This window comes from Trematomus bernacchii, unplaced genomic scaffold (genome assembly GCF_902827165.1).
Source record: "Trematomus bernacchii unplaced genomic scaffold, fTreBer1.1, whole genome shotgun sequence".
Taxonomy (NCBI): domain Eukaryota; kingdom Metazoa; phylum Chordata; class Actinopteri; order Perciformes; family Nototheniidae; genus Trematomus; species Trematomus bernacchii.
In genome coordinates, this window is record NW_022987564.1 from 9,442,056 (window position 1) to 9,459,905 (window position 17,850).

The 17,850-nt window shown below is 41.5% G+C and overlaps 1 protein-coding gene across 1 annotated transcript in view; it reads left to right on the top strand.

The window, feature by feature from the left end:
• LOC117478275 (partitioning defective 6 homolog gamma-like) overlaps window positions 1–17,083 on the top strand; it is a 31,913-nt gene extending 14,830 nt beyond the window's left edge. Inside the window, 2 exon segments of the mRNA XM_034125256.1 lie at window positions 15,435–16,186; window positions 16,188–17,083. Coding sequence (XP_033981147.1) covers window positions 15,435–16,186; window positions 16,188–16,529 — 1,094 coding nt within the window. The 3' untranslated portion in view covers window positions 16,530–17,083.
• Window positions 17,084–17,850: the final 767 nt, after the last annotated feature.

Below are 17,850 nucleotides of genomic sequence, written 5' to 3' on the forward strand. Positions count from 1 at the left end.
AATAGATTTATTTTGACTATTTACTAACCTAGAGTCAACAATATTTCCTTTTTGGTTTTGCATGTTCATGAACTGTTTGGAAAATTGTTGAATACATGGAAAATCCTGTCTTATAACAAAAAGGCTCAAATGTTTGACATCTACATTTTCTGAAGGATGCAGTCTATTTGCAGCTTTAAATTGACAAACAAAGCTTCTCTCAATTCAGAAATGCTTTCACACCTCGATAGAGTCTCTGTTATGACTATGATTCTCAGAAACTCAGTGGCTTCAGTTGACGTTGGTCTAATGCTGCATCTACAGATAGCGGCTTTTGGAAATGGTATGCTGCATGCGATGAATATAGCTGGTCCTTCAGGGACAAACAAACAACTTCCTAAGCCACCAACACCAGGCCACTCCTCGGCAGCATGAACCTTCAAAGAGAGAAAAACAAGCTGGAAATACCTCCATGCCGTTATTTCTTCCTCTTGGTTTATGGCTTGAAAGTGGAATGAGATCCTGTGTCATGTGACTGAAGGGAATCTCCACTGTCTTAACTTGATGCAAATATCCAGTTATTCAAACACATCTGTTTCCTTATACAATGGGATTTTTCCTTAATATGGAGATGGAAGTACTATGGGTTTTTACATTATTATTCTAATAATAGCAATTTACCAATAAAAGCGGGATCGGAGAATTATATGTATCTGACCGACAGTAGAGATTGATACTCTCGTTAGCCTACTGTAGCTTAGCTTTGAAACAGTTAATTGCTAGCTTGGTTGGTTTGTTTTTGTACATTAAACTAACATATTAATACAGTATTTTAGCTTAAAAGATGCTCGTCTGTGGATTTTGTTACATGAAGAATAGGCTAGCTGTTTTCCCCCTGTTTCAAATGTTAATGCTAAATTAAGCTAGCTGTTCCTTTGCACTAGCTTCATAATTTTATCTGAGTAGTATACATTTTCTCATCTAACTCGAGAAAGAAAATAAGCATGTCTGTGTATGTTGGAACATTTTACATATTTTAACTTAAAAGCAAATCTTTGTTTTTTTAATTTCTTAGATTTGGTGTGTTTACAGGTAAGTGATGTATATCAATGTGGATTACCCCTAAAACAGGAAATGGACAATATAGAGTGGTTGGATAGCAGTATGCAGTGGAAAATTCCCAGGACAAGTTTAGAGCCGTGGTATGAGCAAAATGAGGGAAGAGTTTGAAGGTTTGGGGTTAGAGGGAAAAGAGAATTTGGGCGCTGGGTGGATGTCAGTGGGTTTTGGAGGGAGGAGTTGCTGGTTTTGAGCAGAGATGGCTCGCTGCGAGACTGCTCACTGCAGTTCCTCCTTAATTATAGCTCTGCCACTGGAGGACAAGGCCAGGCTTGCTCTTTGTGTGTAGTACTGATAAACTCACACAAATTCACACATGCAAATATAACGGACTCAAGTGCATGCTTGAGCAAAGGATTTGTGTCCTTTGAGGAAATCCAAGTTTGTCTCCCATTATCAAAGCATGTAGGTTGGTTAAGAAGAGTGTGATTGCGACTGACGCACTTATCATATCTAATCTTGTGTAATCTTTCACAAATTACCCACTAAATCCGAGTTTCTTTTCTGGAACTGGGATACAGTTTGACATCTTGTAACAACCTTTGGACCCGTTTCATTGGTGAATTATTATTATTATTGGAAGTTAATCTTTCAGAATCTTTTTACGCTTTTCGTTCGAATCCTTGTCATCGTCTTATTAAAAGAGCTACAGCTAGTTTAGTTACTAGCCTGAAAGACAACATAAGGCTCTCTTATCTAAGCAAGCCGAGCCATTCGAAAAACACGATGGCTAGCACAACAGCAACCTAGCATTGCCTCTGCAAAGGCTTATTTTGGGCATCCATAATTACAAAGGAGGGACTGAGTTTGCTTCTCGGCAACTCACCCACAGCAAACATGCGCACCACTGACAACGTTGGTGTGTGTGGTGCTGACTCACATGGCCGCTATAAGTCCTGTACACTGCCAACACATACACATTTCATCCCTTGAAACCAATCAGATGTGCTTGATCGGGTAGCATGTGATGTTATTTATTTTCACCGTTTGATGACCCTGGTCAGAAGTTCACAGTCCTGCAGGCAAAAACGTCCAGAAGTCAATCTACTCAACATGAAAGCCTGTGCAAACATGGCTGTATGGGCTGAGTTAAAGTGCACAGTATGGACTCTTGTGTCATTTGGCCTGTGGACACTAGTGTATTTGTCTGAGTTGAGGTCGGTGTTGTTGTTGTTTTTTTTGTGTGTTTTCTTTTTGGTTTTTGGTCATGGGGACCTTTTCGATTCCCAGTTTTCTCTAAACTTGAGCAGGGTCAAAAATAGTCAAGCTGGGCACAAACTACATGTGTGTAACATTCACAAACATGATTGCATGCAATGCTGCATTTCCATGCTGAAAACAAATGCATGCCTTTTTAAGCATTTAAAGGCATGGTTAGGTGTCACATTTAGTATGTGTTGGACTGTGTTTTGAAATAGTCTGATCCGATCTGCTGAAAGGGAGTTGACTGTTTCTTTAGGGATGTTTACTCCTCTGGTATCCCCTTGTGGCCATGCTACACTGACAAAATAAGAAGCCTTTTTGTTGTTGTTGTTGTTAAAGAAATTAGGTTTGTGTTTTAGAGTTAGAGCTTGTGCACTAGTGCAACTGTATTTGGTCTGGGTGGGTGCTCAAGGAATTAAAGGAACAATTATATCTGGCTAAAAGACTGAGTATAGCCATATATAGGTCATGAGGCTAAAACAAAGAGACAAGCTGTCATGCCCCCTCACCAGACTGGCAATTGTTCGGCCATTGCACACACTGGAGTGATTTGATTGGCTAGAATGGAGCCAGAAGTATTTATGATTGGCTATAACAAATCACCAGAGCCAAAAGAAGCTATTGAAACCTCATATATGACATCAAAGCAAATCACTAAGAAGATCTAAAGCACGCGTCTTGTCTATGGTTTGTTCATTTGGTTATTGATTCGGCAATTATCTTTTGTTCACTGGATATTGGGTAGGGATGTTTTGCTTTTGTCTCTTAGTAATCAGAATACTGATGCAAACAAGTGCAGTTCTTACCCATTCAACTATTTCATACACTTGATTGTTACATATTTGATGGTGAAGGGTTAGCTCAACAATTTGATAATAACGAAGATTGGGCAAAATAGTTTGCTCCTAATAGTTTATAAGAAGTTGTTCCTACAAAATCCAGTTATGAGTCTTAAAGGTGGAACAAAAAAAGTAAAGTGATGCATATCTTTTTAGTTACTTTGGACTTTTCTGCTTTGTTTGACAATGAGCCCATTTTGGATGACTATATCATGGAGCACTCAGCCTGCAAATATTCAACTTCAATGAACTTTCACAAACTAAGATTGAACCCAAAGCCTAGCTTTTTTCAAAAGTGTACCATCTTATGAGCTCCTGAACTGACTCATAGATGTCTGGCAGCAATAGACGGACTCACCGTGAGAAGATGCTGCCCCCTCTCCCACCCACCCTCCCCCCTTTCTGCAGACATGTGGGCCACGAGTTGGTGGTTGAATCAGGCCAACTCAGCAGTTCAGGATGGGAGAGGAAGGAACTGAATGGAGGAGGGGAGGAATGAGCCCTGACTCCTGTCCTGATATGAATTGTAGTCCAGAGAGGGGCCAAAAACAAGTGTGTGTGTGTGTGTGTGTGTGTGTGTGTGTGTGTGTGTGTGTGTGTGTGTGTGTGTGTGTGTGTGTGTGTGTGTGTGTGTGTGTGTGTGTGTGTGTGTGTGTGTGTGTGTGTGTGTGTGTGTGTGTGTGTGTGTGTGTGTGTGTGTGTGTGTGTGTGTGTGTGTGTGTGTGTGTGTGTGTGTGTGTGTGTGTGTGTGTGTGTGTGTGTGTGTGTGTGTGTGTGTGTGTGTGTGTGTGTGTGTGTGTGTGTGTGTGTGTGGTGTGTGTGTGTGTGTGTGTGTGTGTGTGTGTGTGTGTGTGTGTGTGTGTGTGTGTGTGTGTGTGTGTGTGTGTGTGTGTGTGTGTGTGTGTGTGTGTGTGTGTGTGTGTGTGTGTGTGTGTGTGTGTGTGTGTAAAGGAGTCAATGGAGCAGGAAGAAACAAGGATATGTGTCACTACACACAGGAAGTGTTCTGTTATGCCTTGTGGTTGTGTAAGAGAGGTTGTTGGTGTTTCAGGTGCAGGGGAGTATGGGAGGCCTGTCCAAGCTTGCAGTGCATTTACCCAATCACAGCCGGGGAACGGGGGCCTCACCTGGAGGCCAGGAAGGGGCTTTTCATTGAACCATGTTCAGGACTGAATAAAGGTCAATGGGTGTTTGCGTTAATGGCAGAGTCAACCACATACCGGTGGTAAGCTTATGCTGAATCCCCTTCAAAGGGTTAACAATGGTTCAACAACAAAAGTGGACAATAAGTCCATATTCAGCCAATACTATTATAGTGATTTGTTGCAACAAAAAAAAGCTTCTTCATAGAAAGGTGTATTTGTCTACTTAGATAAGGATACAAAAAAAATGATGTCATTCAGCTTTGGAGACATCATTTTCTCTGGCCACTTATAAGTCGAGTAGCACTGTGATGGATTATTTTTCTTGCCCACAGTGTGAATGAGTTGAATGTCTCTAGGGGCGGCTTCATAACAGAGGATCACTTTTCCTGTGGGTTGATGTAAAATCTTCTCAGCAAGACGTCTTCTGTGAGACAGAGGATCTCGCACTTTCTCAGTTTCTCAATTTCCCTCAAGGCCGCAGTTTCCTACAAATAAAATGCAGCTTGAGGCAGTATGATGGAATTCCACTCTTTCCACCTGTTTACAGAAGGAAATTAGTCAATTTTCGAGTATACATGTGTTTTTGGTTTTCTCATTTCCTTACCTGTATTCTTACATGTCACATCCTCTAGTGTTTCGATGTCTACACTTAATGTGTTTGAGACAGTGCAAGAGCCAGACAGACCATAATACTCCTATAGTCTGCTTGTTGTGTGTCACCTGCAGCCGATAAAGATTAGACTTGAACTCAGGTCAGCGCCAAAGGCTGGAGGAGGATGAAGGTGGAGGGTACAGGCGTGGACAGTAGTAAAGATCTTTATGAGTTTATATGTGGTTTTGAAGTACTGAGATCTGACCTGGGTCTCATTAGCTTTGACGTCAAGGAGTTTTGTTTTATTGTTCAGTTCAGTTTGTGTTTCAGCAGGATTACAAGAAAAACTACAGGCTTGATCTCTTAGGTTTGGTGGAAGTGTGTGTAGCATGGGTCAACGAATGGGTCATTGAATGTTGGAGCAGATGCAATCATTTCAGAGCCCGGAAGGCCTGTTGCCATTAGTACACATGGATTGTTGAGGTACAGAATCCAGACACAAAAAGTCAACCTATGTCTCCTTTTAAGTGTATAACATGTTGAAATTACTTAGCCAGATCAGATCCTATATTTGGCTTCCAAATATTCCCATGTTAGCTAAATACTCCATCAAGGATATGTTATTTTAAGCCTCAGTGGTTTAGTTCAATTCAGTTGGTTTAAACGTTAGAGGAAGTGTTTCAGTCCACACACTCCTTTACTGCAACCACTGCATTCTCTCATGTGGGTTTATTGTTTTTAGCTCTCGCTGCCACATTTCATGGCAATTTACAAAACATGTTTGCCCCTATTTTATTAACATGAACAATTTTAGCACATGCTGGTGAAGTTTATTCATATTCTTAACTATAAAACTTAACCAGCAATTGCAAATGAACTATATTCCCTTTTTCCCCACTCCTGATGAAGTGAGCCCGCATGGATAATACTCACAACGGACTCATAAACATGGTTTTCTTCATTAGCAAATGTAAAGCGAATGCAATTGAGAGAAAAAAAGATCTTAGGTTTTCTCATATTGTAGAGTCATTCAGATTTGTCCCTCTCACACACACACACACACACTCATGTGGACTCTCACACAAACAGAAGGCCAGACAGGTGGCAACGACACAAGTCTGCTGCTGAACCTTGTGTCAGCAGAGCACTGCCAAAATCTATTTCCCCCCGATCCCTTCTTAGCCAAAAATGCTTGTAAAATATATTATTTGTAACATGATTATCGCATTGTGTTTTTAATGTCTTCATTGTTCTCTTTGAAATTAAAACGTTGTCCACTGCTTATATCCCAGTCTATCTTTTCTAGAGTAACAAGTCTTAAGATTTCCATTAAGTTTATCTTTCCACACTGACATGTATTATTTATACCTTCACATGAGTTAGTAAGCAGTGAAGGCTCGGGCGGGTACCTGTGGGCCAGATGGTGGTGGAGACTTTGTGGAGCTAAAATCAACAGCATGTGTTTTCTTGGTTGGAAACATGCATATGATCAGCAGATTAAAACCAGAAGCAGTAGTTGGTTACAGAGAAAGTGAAAGAGGAGGGAGGAAAGTTAGTGAAACCCAACAGCACTTTTTTCTCTAAAGGGGGGCAACACTTGATGGAGTGGAGATTGTTCCTTTTGAAATGTTGGAGGAATGCAAGACCTGTCTACTTCATCGCTCTCCTCTTCCTCCTTCTTTGATGTTCCTCCCTCCCCTCCTCTGCTACACGTCACCCCCCCCCCCCCCACCACCACACACACACACACACACACAGGTTAATCTCCTTATGTACGCACACGTACTCTCACACTCCCCTCTCTTAAAATACCTTCTTGGTCTTAACCTCTGTTCCTTGTGATTTGGCCCCACATTTGCGTGTGTTTTAGCAGTGTGTGTGTGTGTGTGTGTGATGGGGGTGGGTGATACCTGCAGCGAATCTCAAACCTGTGACTCCCTCCCCACCCCACCCAACCACACAGGCCGAGCCAGAGCGGAGCAGACAAGGCAGCTCCATTTAACGTGTCCCAGATGTGCAGCCCGGCCTCTGTGTGCTGCGGTAGTGAAATGAGTGCAGAGAGTGAAGGAATGGAGGGGGTGCGTGCAAAGTGCTACCCAGCATATATATGCATGCAGAAGTCGCAGAGCTTTGTTTCTTTGCTTTTATCGGGACGAAAAGTCCTGTTTTACCTTATTCTCTTGCAAACAGTTTGGCCTTACTTTCACCTGACTGTTGATTGTTTTATCTAATTCTCCTTTTTTTGTGGTTATTTTATCTGCAGAAAGCATGAAGCAATCGACATGCACATTCAGATGATTGTGGGTCTGTGCAATCTGTTAATGAGTTAACATGATAGTCCAGATGCAAAGATCTTTTTTTCTACCATCTCTTTTTGGGTAGAGCATATTTAAGGAGTTTGCATAAAAGTGATACAACTCATGCTTGTGTGTATTCAAGAGATAGTAGTACTACCCCAATGTGACTATATACTTATACATAAGAGTCCTGCATTCAAAAATATATTAAAGTTGAATAACGTTACTAAAATAAAGTAGGCAGTTACTAATGATGAGTAGTAATGATGCAGAATGGCTTAGTTTGACATGTTTTATTTCACTGTTACATTATAATTAAAGCATTTACTTGAACTGTAACAGCCAATGAAGAAGGAACTAGCAAATAAATACTCAAGTACAACACAAGGACCCTCAAAATGAAATGTATTTCAATGATGTTCTACCACTGCCTGTGTGTTCATTCTTTACTATGACTTAGCGTAACACAGCATGCATAAGATCACTTCAAACTTCCAGTAAGTTCAGTGCAGCTGTCCATAATAACCACGTACATTTATCGAGCTTCTCCAAATTCCATCAAGGCCCTGCCTCAACCACCCCTGCAAGAATGTGAAATATGTTTTCATGTTATAAAAAAAAGTTCTTCTTCATTCTGTCTGGAATCTTTTTCCATGTTAGTGTTAGCTGAACGTCTTGGCCGCTTCAGCCCCTAAACACACAGATAGACTTCCCGGCCGTCTCCAACGGGGGGAGAGAAGAAATGTCCAAGAATACTGATTGTTTTGGTTCATTCCTCACAGTTATATGTGTCTGTCTCATTGGAAATGGCTCTATGTGCACTCTATACTGACAAACATGGGAACTTGACCTGGAAACTCAAAAGTTAGTGCCTGTTTTAGTATCATCTGCATCTCATTTGAATGGTAATGGAATGCACTGGAGTGTCATGAAAAGCAGTTTTTCTGAACCCACGCTATCAGGAGAAGCATAGAAAAGCGCTCTGTATTTCATTAAATCAATCTTTTCTAATGCAAACAAAAAAATGCAAATGTGGATATAAGTGGGGGGTGTTTCAGTGGACAAACAAGCATACTCTATTGAATTGTACTAGACTGACTCGTTTTGGCTTTGCTCTGTCATGTGCTGTTTCATCCCGTTCTACTTTATGCCACTTCCTGGTGGTTTCAAAAAGGGAGGAGCTTCCAGCTGTGTGTGTGTGTATGTGTCCGTCCGTGGGCCCCAGGACTGAAGCCCACTGCCACAGCATCCAGTGACCTAATGCAAAAGGCAGCAGGGTCTAGCACTATTCACCATTCTCTCTGTGTGCCTTGTCTCCCCCCCCCCCCTCTCCAGTGATTATGGTCTCTCCTGTCACTAAGCACTTTGTCACGCTTGGTTGACAACCATGATGGGGGCAGGGGGGTTGTTGGGGTGCAGGAATGTCACTTGCATAGATGAACTGTAGCTGGATAATCTGTAGACAGAGCAACATGCTCCAAGTCATGGGCTGTAGTTGATCATATAGAAGTGAACTTGATTTAAAACCTTCCTTTAAAACAACCCTGTTTTCTAATAATCCAATTAGTTTTTGAATGATGTATTTAAGGAAGTAGGAGATGTTCTTCCTGTCCAGTGTTATTTGTGTGGGTCTATATGGAGTACAACATTCATAACTTTGTTGTATTGAGTGTATATTTACCTGAAACTATTAATCACAGTGTTTGCCATGTAGCACTGTCATGTTTATGGTAGCCTAAAACGGACAAACCAGACACTGGCTTTAGAGAAGTCCTTTATTGTTTTTACGCTACCTTAATGCCACCGCTCATAAAGGCAAAGCAGTTTTCAATTGGTCACAATCTGCGACTCTTACATCTATGCAGTAAATATGACACGACAGCAGGCAGGCAGTTAGCTTAGACGAGCACAAAGACTGGAAAAAGCTGCCTTGGCTCTGTCCATAGTGCCTACAGTACCTCTATAACTTCTATAAAGCAGTGGTACAAAGCAATGCAGTCTTCTTTGCATGTTGTAGTTGGCTCTTTGAAGCAGTCTGAAAGGATTTTGTGTTTGTAAGTTCCTCAGCGGGGCCGCTAGTGTCGGGGTCATAACACTGAGTCAAAATATCATTAGCAGGGGAGGGTCACACGCTGAAGCTGTTAGCAGGGTGTCGATGTTGTCGCCTTTACCCCAAGTCTCATATGCACATAAAAGGCTTGAGAAAGAGTAATAATGAACATTTTTAATATTAACAATATGTTGTTTTTTTTTTACAGCTGCTTTGACAGTTACTCAGCCAATCAGAGCTGATAATGGGAGCTTTTATAGAAATGGATACAGCATGTACTACATTTACTGCCCACCGAGCACAAAGATCTCCATTCATATAGATGAACATGTTCATATGCCGTGACACGCAGGGACTGCATTTACACATGCTATTACTGTACATACAACACTGGGAAATCATGAAAACATATTACAAATGATGTCACTGGTTCCAACATACAAAAGTAGTTAACATAGCGTGCTAACTTTCACAAAGCCCTATGTGAAATATCACACATGAGGCTGGCCCCCAAACACCTCCTCACATATTATTAGTCTGAACTTCTGTTGGTGATTGCTGTACCTCTGAGTGGAACCAAAAGCATACGAGTCATGTTGTGACTGTGCTGTTGCAGATTCATGTAAAGCCAGTAGCTCATGTGTTCACATCGCTCCTTTACAGAGAAGCATTCACAAAACACACATCAAACAATGTCCCTGTTGACTCATTTCCTCATTCCATTTGTATGTTACGCACTATCCATTTGCACAGCCATTACCAAAGCACGAGAAGAATTTGAAACCCTTTGTCAAAATAAAAGTGTGTTTTTCTTTCGGTTCATTTCCATCGTCTCTTCAGTCTCTGTTTACAGTCGAGTCGAGTCAGGAGGGAGTGTAAGGAGACCTGCCAGGAACAAGTGTGCACAGAGGCCCTAATGGTTGATCATAAAACTCTTTAGATTCCTGTCTTTTATGGGAGATGGTGGAAAAGCAGTAGGACTTTAAAGGGCCTTCTCTTCACAGCTTTGGTTAACTAGAGGTGGAACAAAGACTATTTTTCCTCTTTTTTCCAGGAACAGCATGAGGCCGTCAAGCGGCAGCTACTGAGAGCCAGATGCAAACTACTAAATTGGCTGCTAATTGGTGTGTTTTTCCCCTTTTTAAATGCGGTATTACAACAAAATATTTTGGGTTTTAGGATCAGTTAGTTAACTCTTGTAGAGCACCAATATGCCAGTGATGTGTCATATCAATACAAGCTTTAAATAGCCCGATGCTTTCCATTTAACACTAGAACCGCCAGAGATTTTTTATACCTAAAACCGCCACCTGGGTCAAATTGACCCGCTATTAGAATGCATTGATTTTCAAGGTAAAATATTATTTTATTGAACAGTGAGTTTTGATCGCACAGGGATGAAACGTATACCAATATAATCTGTGGACTCTCAGGGCTCGACATTATAAATGGCCCGCTGGCCCGGAAGCATTATTTAGACACCGCGGCCAGCATAACGTACTTTCAACTCGCCCCACAGCTGTTTGCTGCGGAGCGCAGCGCGAGCAGTCTCCCGTGAGCGGGAGCGCACTCCTTCACTACAGACTGTCTCTATCTCTCTCTATCTATCTATCTATCTATCTATCTATCTATCTATCTATCTATCTATCTATCTATCTATCTATCTCAATCTATCTCTCAATCTATAAGGAACCGCAGTAGACAAAAGGCGTTGCTATAGCAACATGTCATGTTTATATGAAAAGGGGTGGGGTCAATATGACCCGCTTGGCGGAAATAGGTATAAATGGCAATTTTTTGGGCGATTTCTTCAATCTGACTTCATATTGACCATTTTTAACAACATAGGGTGCTACATAACACACTTTCAGGAAAAGTCACGGACTGGAAGACTTTAATATTTTATTAAAAAAAAGTTACACACAATAAAAAACAGCTCTGGGTCAAATTGACCCCATTGGCGGTTCTAGTGTTAAAGCAGCCTATGCTTGTCTTGAGAAGTCATGCAGATCTTCAACCTGTTTAAAGATATCTCCATTCCCGACTACTTTTTCCACCACATTCCTCGAGTGCCACATGCAGACTCATGCACACGGCCACACACGTCAGCAGAATGTAGGAGACTCCCAGAAGCCGTCTTTCCACCTCTGACCTCTCTCCCCTGACCTTGTGTGGGCTAGAGTTTAAGCATCATATGGTTTTTAGCACCAGTATTCCTAAATTAAACTCCTTTATGATTAACTTATGCCAGTATTGAACGACTAAGTTAAGATTTACACTGCTGAAAAACATGGCAAATTTTGAAAAAATGCCACTGTCAGATTTTGACCTTCTTTCTTTATCCACCCAGCTGTGTCAGAGCTCTCGTATTACCCTTACTGATGCTCTTTACCACAGATGTTAAATGTTGTTTAAGTGAATGAATGTTTTTTCCATGCCTGTCAGCATTTATCCTGACAGGGATTAGCTGTATTAGATCTGGTGGAATTCCCTGAAGTTTAAAGTTTAGAGTAAATGCAAACAGCTGGAGTGTGCATTCATGCTCGGGGCGTCCTTAAATTGTGCATAACATAACTCGTAATATCATACCCTAAGTGATAAATTACATTTGATGACGAACAACTTTTTGGAAATATTGAGTAGCAGCTTATTGAAACACAAAGCTTTTCTGACGGGCTTTGATCTGAGGTGCTGTTGAGCCTGCAGATGCCGGGCAGTGACTTTGATGAACGGGTTCACATTGGCTTACCCATCATGCTTCAGTGTAGCAGGGATTATGTTTGTCAAGAGTTGTAACGATAACCTTTGTGTGATCAGCTGGAAGGTGCTCACATAGTTCAGCCCTGCGCCTGATGTGTGTGTGGGGGTGTGTGTGTGTGTGTGTGTGTTTGGGGGTGTGTGTGGGGGGTGTGTGTGTGTGTGGGGTAATTGAAAGAGCAGAGTAATTTTCTGGCATTATCCTATACTGCAATCACATTTAGTTTAAACTACACAGTACAGTAGTAGAAGCACTTGCAAGTTTACTATGAAACGCGCACATAACATATACTGCAGTAGCAGAGAATATAATTTTGAGCTTTGCAATAACATTTCAGTTTGATGAGTGTACTGGTCCTTAATATAATAAGGCAGACAGACATGGAAAGGCTTTGCTGCCACAGTCTGCTCCTATGACTCGACATCTTAATTTGTTTGGCATCTCCAAATAATGCAATCCCACGATGCTGCAGTGATTTGACTCAACAGGTTAAGTTACTGCAGCAGTCGTAGTTGTGATGGAAGGCATAGTGCACTTAAGGGCTGCAAAAAACAATGATTGTTATGATCGATAAATCAGATTATCCTTAATTTGCTGGTTAATCACAATTTTCCAGATCTTGTGGTGATGAGCGATTCGATTTACTGCCATTTAAGGACAAAGCAAAACAACTTATTTTCACTTTTGACAAGCTGGGACCAGAGAATGTGTTTCATTCGTTAAAAAATGTGCTCCATGATTAATCGATTATTTTTCTATTGATGGAGTTTAATTGACTTTTTTTCTTACATCTTGATGGAGGGTTCAAATGTAGTGTTTTTGATTTCCTGAAACTTAAATTGACTTCAGGGAATCTGACTTGGCTCTAACTTTCATTATCCAGATGGGAACATGAAGAAGATACTTTAAGTTTTTTAGTCTGGTAAACCACTAACTAAACACAGTCGACTGTGTGACTGTGTTTTAGTTGGTCTGCACCGGGCTTGTGCTAGTTTTTTGCTCACTATGCTTCCCTTTTTAGTTGCTGGTTTCACTTAAATAAATAAGGAATAGTTATGTATGTTTTGATATGTTATTGTTGTGGCTTACATAATGAAATAATGGACACCAGTGGGACAGAATTTAGACCAGACGCTTGTCAAATGGAGCTCTCCCAGTGAATTGTGATCAGTGTTATCAGATGTAACCCCTGCTTAGCTTAACTTCAATCGTTCCTCTTCAGCTATTACCCCGGGATGTGTCAAACACACCACGTCTTTGTATCTGTACGTTTCTTTAAACAAATTACGTGTACTTATGGGATTTTGCTGAGCAGCTGTGAGACATTACAAAGAGAAAGCATAATTATAGTTGTACACTTAGGATTTCTGACTGAAAGCTCGTCTGTCCTACTAAATGTACTGGTGAAGTGGTGTGCTGTGTGGTTTCAGACTGAAGTGAGGGTGTGGAGGGAGAAGGGTGTTGCACCATAGACCTATAATGAGACTCTGCAGCGGATCCCTCGTATATGGTTCTCATCAGGGAGACTTGCACTTGTGGCAGAAATTCCAGCCCTGTAGCACATGCTTTATCTGGATTTAATCAAATCAGCTTCTGCCATGACATGCCCAGAAAACTAAGAATACCATCCACTTGAAGTTTGATATTCAGAAGCTTCTTCTTAAAAAGGTTCATTTAAAAGCAGGGAAAGTTGATAAGATGAGGCTTTTACTTTATTTGTATCAACATGGTTTTTGCTAGACAGTTAAGCTTGAGTCTGTGAGCACTTAAAGGCATTATTTCAAGCTCTGCCAAGAGACGTAAATCTACATTGTCACTAACACTCATTTATCACTCTTATTTTTCCCCACTTTCGTCATCACCGATTCCCCATGTGTACTGTGGTTGGTGACACCCACAAAAGCTTCTTCTTCTCTCCCACAGCGAGGGTGGTTTGCATCAGATTTCTGACTATTTTCTCTTTTATTTCTGAAGCTGTAGTAAAACATGCTGCTTAGTCAACATTCAGCTCAAGAGAAGCAAATGTGTATTAATGATGAGTCAGCTTTGCATAGGGAGTTGTATGGCTTGTGTCCAGGCTGCTATGAGGCTGAGGGGGGTGGGGGGGCTGGCCAGCTGGCTCTGCTCAGAGACTCTCCACATTTGTTTCAGTTTTCACTCCTTCCACAGTGTACTTTGAACACAGGGCCAAAAATGTACTGCTCAACCATAACAATTTTAGAAAGCAGGTGTCCAAAACAGTAGGGCAACGATGACTCATCACCGCTGTTGCCATGGAAATGCTGGAGCCGATGATCCCGCCTGGGGAGCTTCACTTCCTGTCACATCAGGCTTTGCTGTGTCCAGATTTCCTGTCCGTCTGAGGAGAAGAGATTAGAGAGCAAACTAGTTTTTTTTTCCCATCTTGGGGCACACAGTGTATCATTTCTAACTATCTCACACTGTGTTTTTATCAGAACAATACATCCATTTATACTTTCATGCTTCTTTTTTTAAACCTCTGAGTGTTTTTTATTGCAGAGCCTCAATCGTGCCTTCCTTATTTTATCTAAAACTAGTACATGTTTGGCAGTGGCTATGTTGTTGTGAAGAAGCCAGTCCTCTGCGAGCGCTTTTGTTGTTTTATTGATTGTTCTCAATCTCTGGTTGGAAACATGCTTTAACTGAGATTAGCTCTGATCTCACCTGGCAACTTACTCTTTCCATACTGCTTTGTATCCTTCGTTGTGTCTTACTAATTGAGATAGAGGGCGAATGTTGACTTTTTGTATCTTTTGAGTTTAATGTTTGTTCTGAGGACAGTACATGTATGTGCCTGTGTGGTAAATGCACTGTGAGTGTCCCTACAGCTGCTGCCTGGTAGCAGAAGGCTGGATCACCTCTGTCAGCACAGAGAGGAATGCTCTGCACACTCAGCGTTTTATACCAACATGCACACTAAGAGAGCGAGTCCAAGTATTAGCTGCATGTGAATCCAGTTGCTCACATTTAATTTTTCATACATAGGTTGGACTATTTGTCAAATCTTTGCTTTATTCTTAACTCTCTTGTAGAATATACCAGCAAGCACTCAGGCCATGATAAGGGCTTCAGTTATAACAACTTTAATGTTGCACAATGGATTTAAAATCTGTATATAGTAAATGTTTACCAGGTCTTTTTCAGGCGGTTATGTTTTCACACTCCTGTGCATAGATTGATTAAAGGTTGTTAGGCAGTTGGTTTGATGTAAAGTTGAAGGCAAAGACTCATGAACAGGTTTTGTAGTTTGAGGATGGCAACTTTACAAATCCTGCTCTCTCAATATTTGTGTGGTGTATTAGTTTTCCCTTTTTCCTTAATGCCTTAAGAATTGGGGACAAATAATTAATAGTTTTTAATGTGTTGCCTGCAGATTACCAAAGATAAACCCTAATGTCTAACCCGTTCTGTCTTTCCTTTATGTTTTACAGAAGAGATCGACTATGCCAGCTATGGTTCCAACACTTTAACCCGTAGGAAGAAACCAGTGGTTGCACTGCGCAACAATGACATCAACCGCAAGCGACCACACATCCGCATCGGCATGCCGCAGGACTTCCGGCCCGTCTCCTCCATCATTGATGTGGACATCCTACCTGAGTCTCACCGGCGTGTCCGACTGTATCGCCACGGCTCGGACAAACCCCTGGGCTTTTACATCAGAGATGGAACCAGCGTCCGGGTGACCCCCCACGGGCTGGAGAAAGTCCCCGGCATCTTCATATCTCGGCTGGTGCCTGGAGGGTTAGCGGAGAGCACCGGGCTGCTGGCGGTCAATGACGAGGTGCTGGAGGTGAACGGCATTGAAGTGACGGGCAAGTCCTTAGATCAGGTAACAGATATGATGATCGCCAACAGCCACAACCTGATCGTTACGGTCAAGCCAGTGAACCAGCGGAATAATGTGGTCCGCAGCAGCAGGATCTCAGGGAGTTCAGGCCAGTCGTCAGACAGCAGCGGGTCGACCGGTTACCCGAGTTTGTCAGTGGCCTCAGTGGGGATGATCTCCTCTGGAGCACCTGGGTACCAGGACGACCTGGAGAGTGACGAAGATACGGATATTGTCATTGAGAACAGCATCAAGCGGCCGTCTCAAAGGTCCAATGCTTCGCTGGCGTCCAGTGTGTCTCGCACACATCAGCAGACACCAACGACAGCTTCGGGCCAAGCGGCACCTCCGAGCCCCCCCCACACGTCCTTCATCGGTGGTCTCAACCGCCTCCTTCCACTCGCAGCCGAGCCTCAATGGGGTGTCGCAGCACCAGCACCAGCACCATCACCTCCACCACCAGAGCAGCCTCAGCTACCAGCTCCACAGAGACCTGAGCCTTCACCACAACCCGCATCAACAGGCCCAGCTCCGTCACCACCAAATACAGCCTGTGCATCACAGCAGCAACCCAGCCCTCCGCCACAGCAATGGCAGCCTGCACAAAATCCTCAGCTCCCTGAAAACGGACCCACGACACAGTCTCGCGCTGCCCAGGGGCGGAGTGGAGGAGGACGGCACCGTCATTACCCTATAATACTTAGAAACAAACACACACGGACAGAAAACATCCCAACTGCTCAGAGACTTAAACTGGAACACCAGGCCGGAAAAATATGAGCATGAGTGTGTTTTATCGGATACTAATTTCGTAACTTCCGTTTGTTTTTAAGACATAATTGATAATTGGATGTTACGCACCAGGAAACAAGGAAAATGTATTGTATATATTTCCTGTATTTTTTAAAGTTGTCTTTGTCTTACATCAAAACATTTGTATGTATGTGTGTCAGAAGCATCAGAACAAATAACTGTTTTTAGGCGAGTCCACTGTATACTAGAGTTCTGAATGTGCCTACAGCCTAATATCTTTTGTTAGTGACCACTTTTATTAAGATCCTTTTCATTCTTATTACTGGGACCAACTTGGGGTTGCTTATGGATGTTTTTAAAGAGTAAATCTATATTTCTTATATTCTGATAAATGCTGTTTAGATTATGATTTTTTTTATAGTTCTTTTATGCATTGATGATTGTGATCAAATCCTTGTTTCTGTTCCAATAAATTATTCTAAGTCTGCTAACTAGAAATGTGATGTTTGTTTCCATAGTTATCTTTATGGTTCTAATGCTTTACATACTGTCTTTTTAAAACTCACTGATTCCTCCATTGTTTACTTTAATCTTCGTTGCAGCTGTTCGGCTTTTAGAATGTAATCTCTCTTATAGCCACTACTATTAAACTAGTGAAAATGTACATAATTTTTTATTTTTGGAGATGAAACTATAAATCTATTTCCACTTGATAATAGTATTTTAAGACTGCAAATAGTCAGTTCTATATAATGAAAAGAAGTAGAGGCCAAAAATACTTGAGTTCAAAGTTGCATCTTATTCTAACAAATTAGTTTGTGTGACTCATTTTTTAACTCAATTTTAAATCCTTAATATCATCACTTATTCACTTAGTTGTGGTCCAGTGTTAGGCTTGGTTGAAATAAAAATACAATCTTGAACAGGTTTAAGCTTTTTTTTTTTTTTTAATACATCAGGTTTTAGTTTAATTCCCACAGAAAAAGAACCACTACTGGCAGTCAACAAAATAAACAATCATGGCAGAGGCTGACATCCCATTTCTTCCAGTAGCAGCATCTTCTACAGATGATGAATGCATAACCAACTTGTCGTAAGAGGTATGACTTTCTTTTTTCCTGGTATTAATAGAAGTGTTAATACTGTTTTGTAGCTGCATTAATTTCATGAACATATTTTAACCTCGTGGCCTACAGCAAACTAGGTAAAACCACACTGATTGCTGATAATATGACAAAGATGATAAACAATTAACAGCCCTTTCA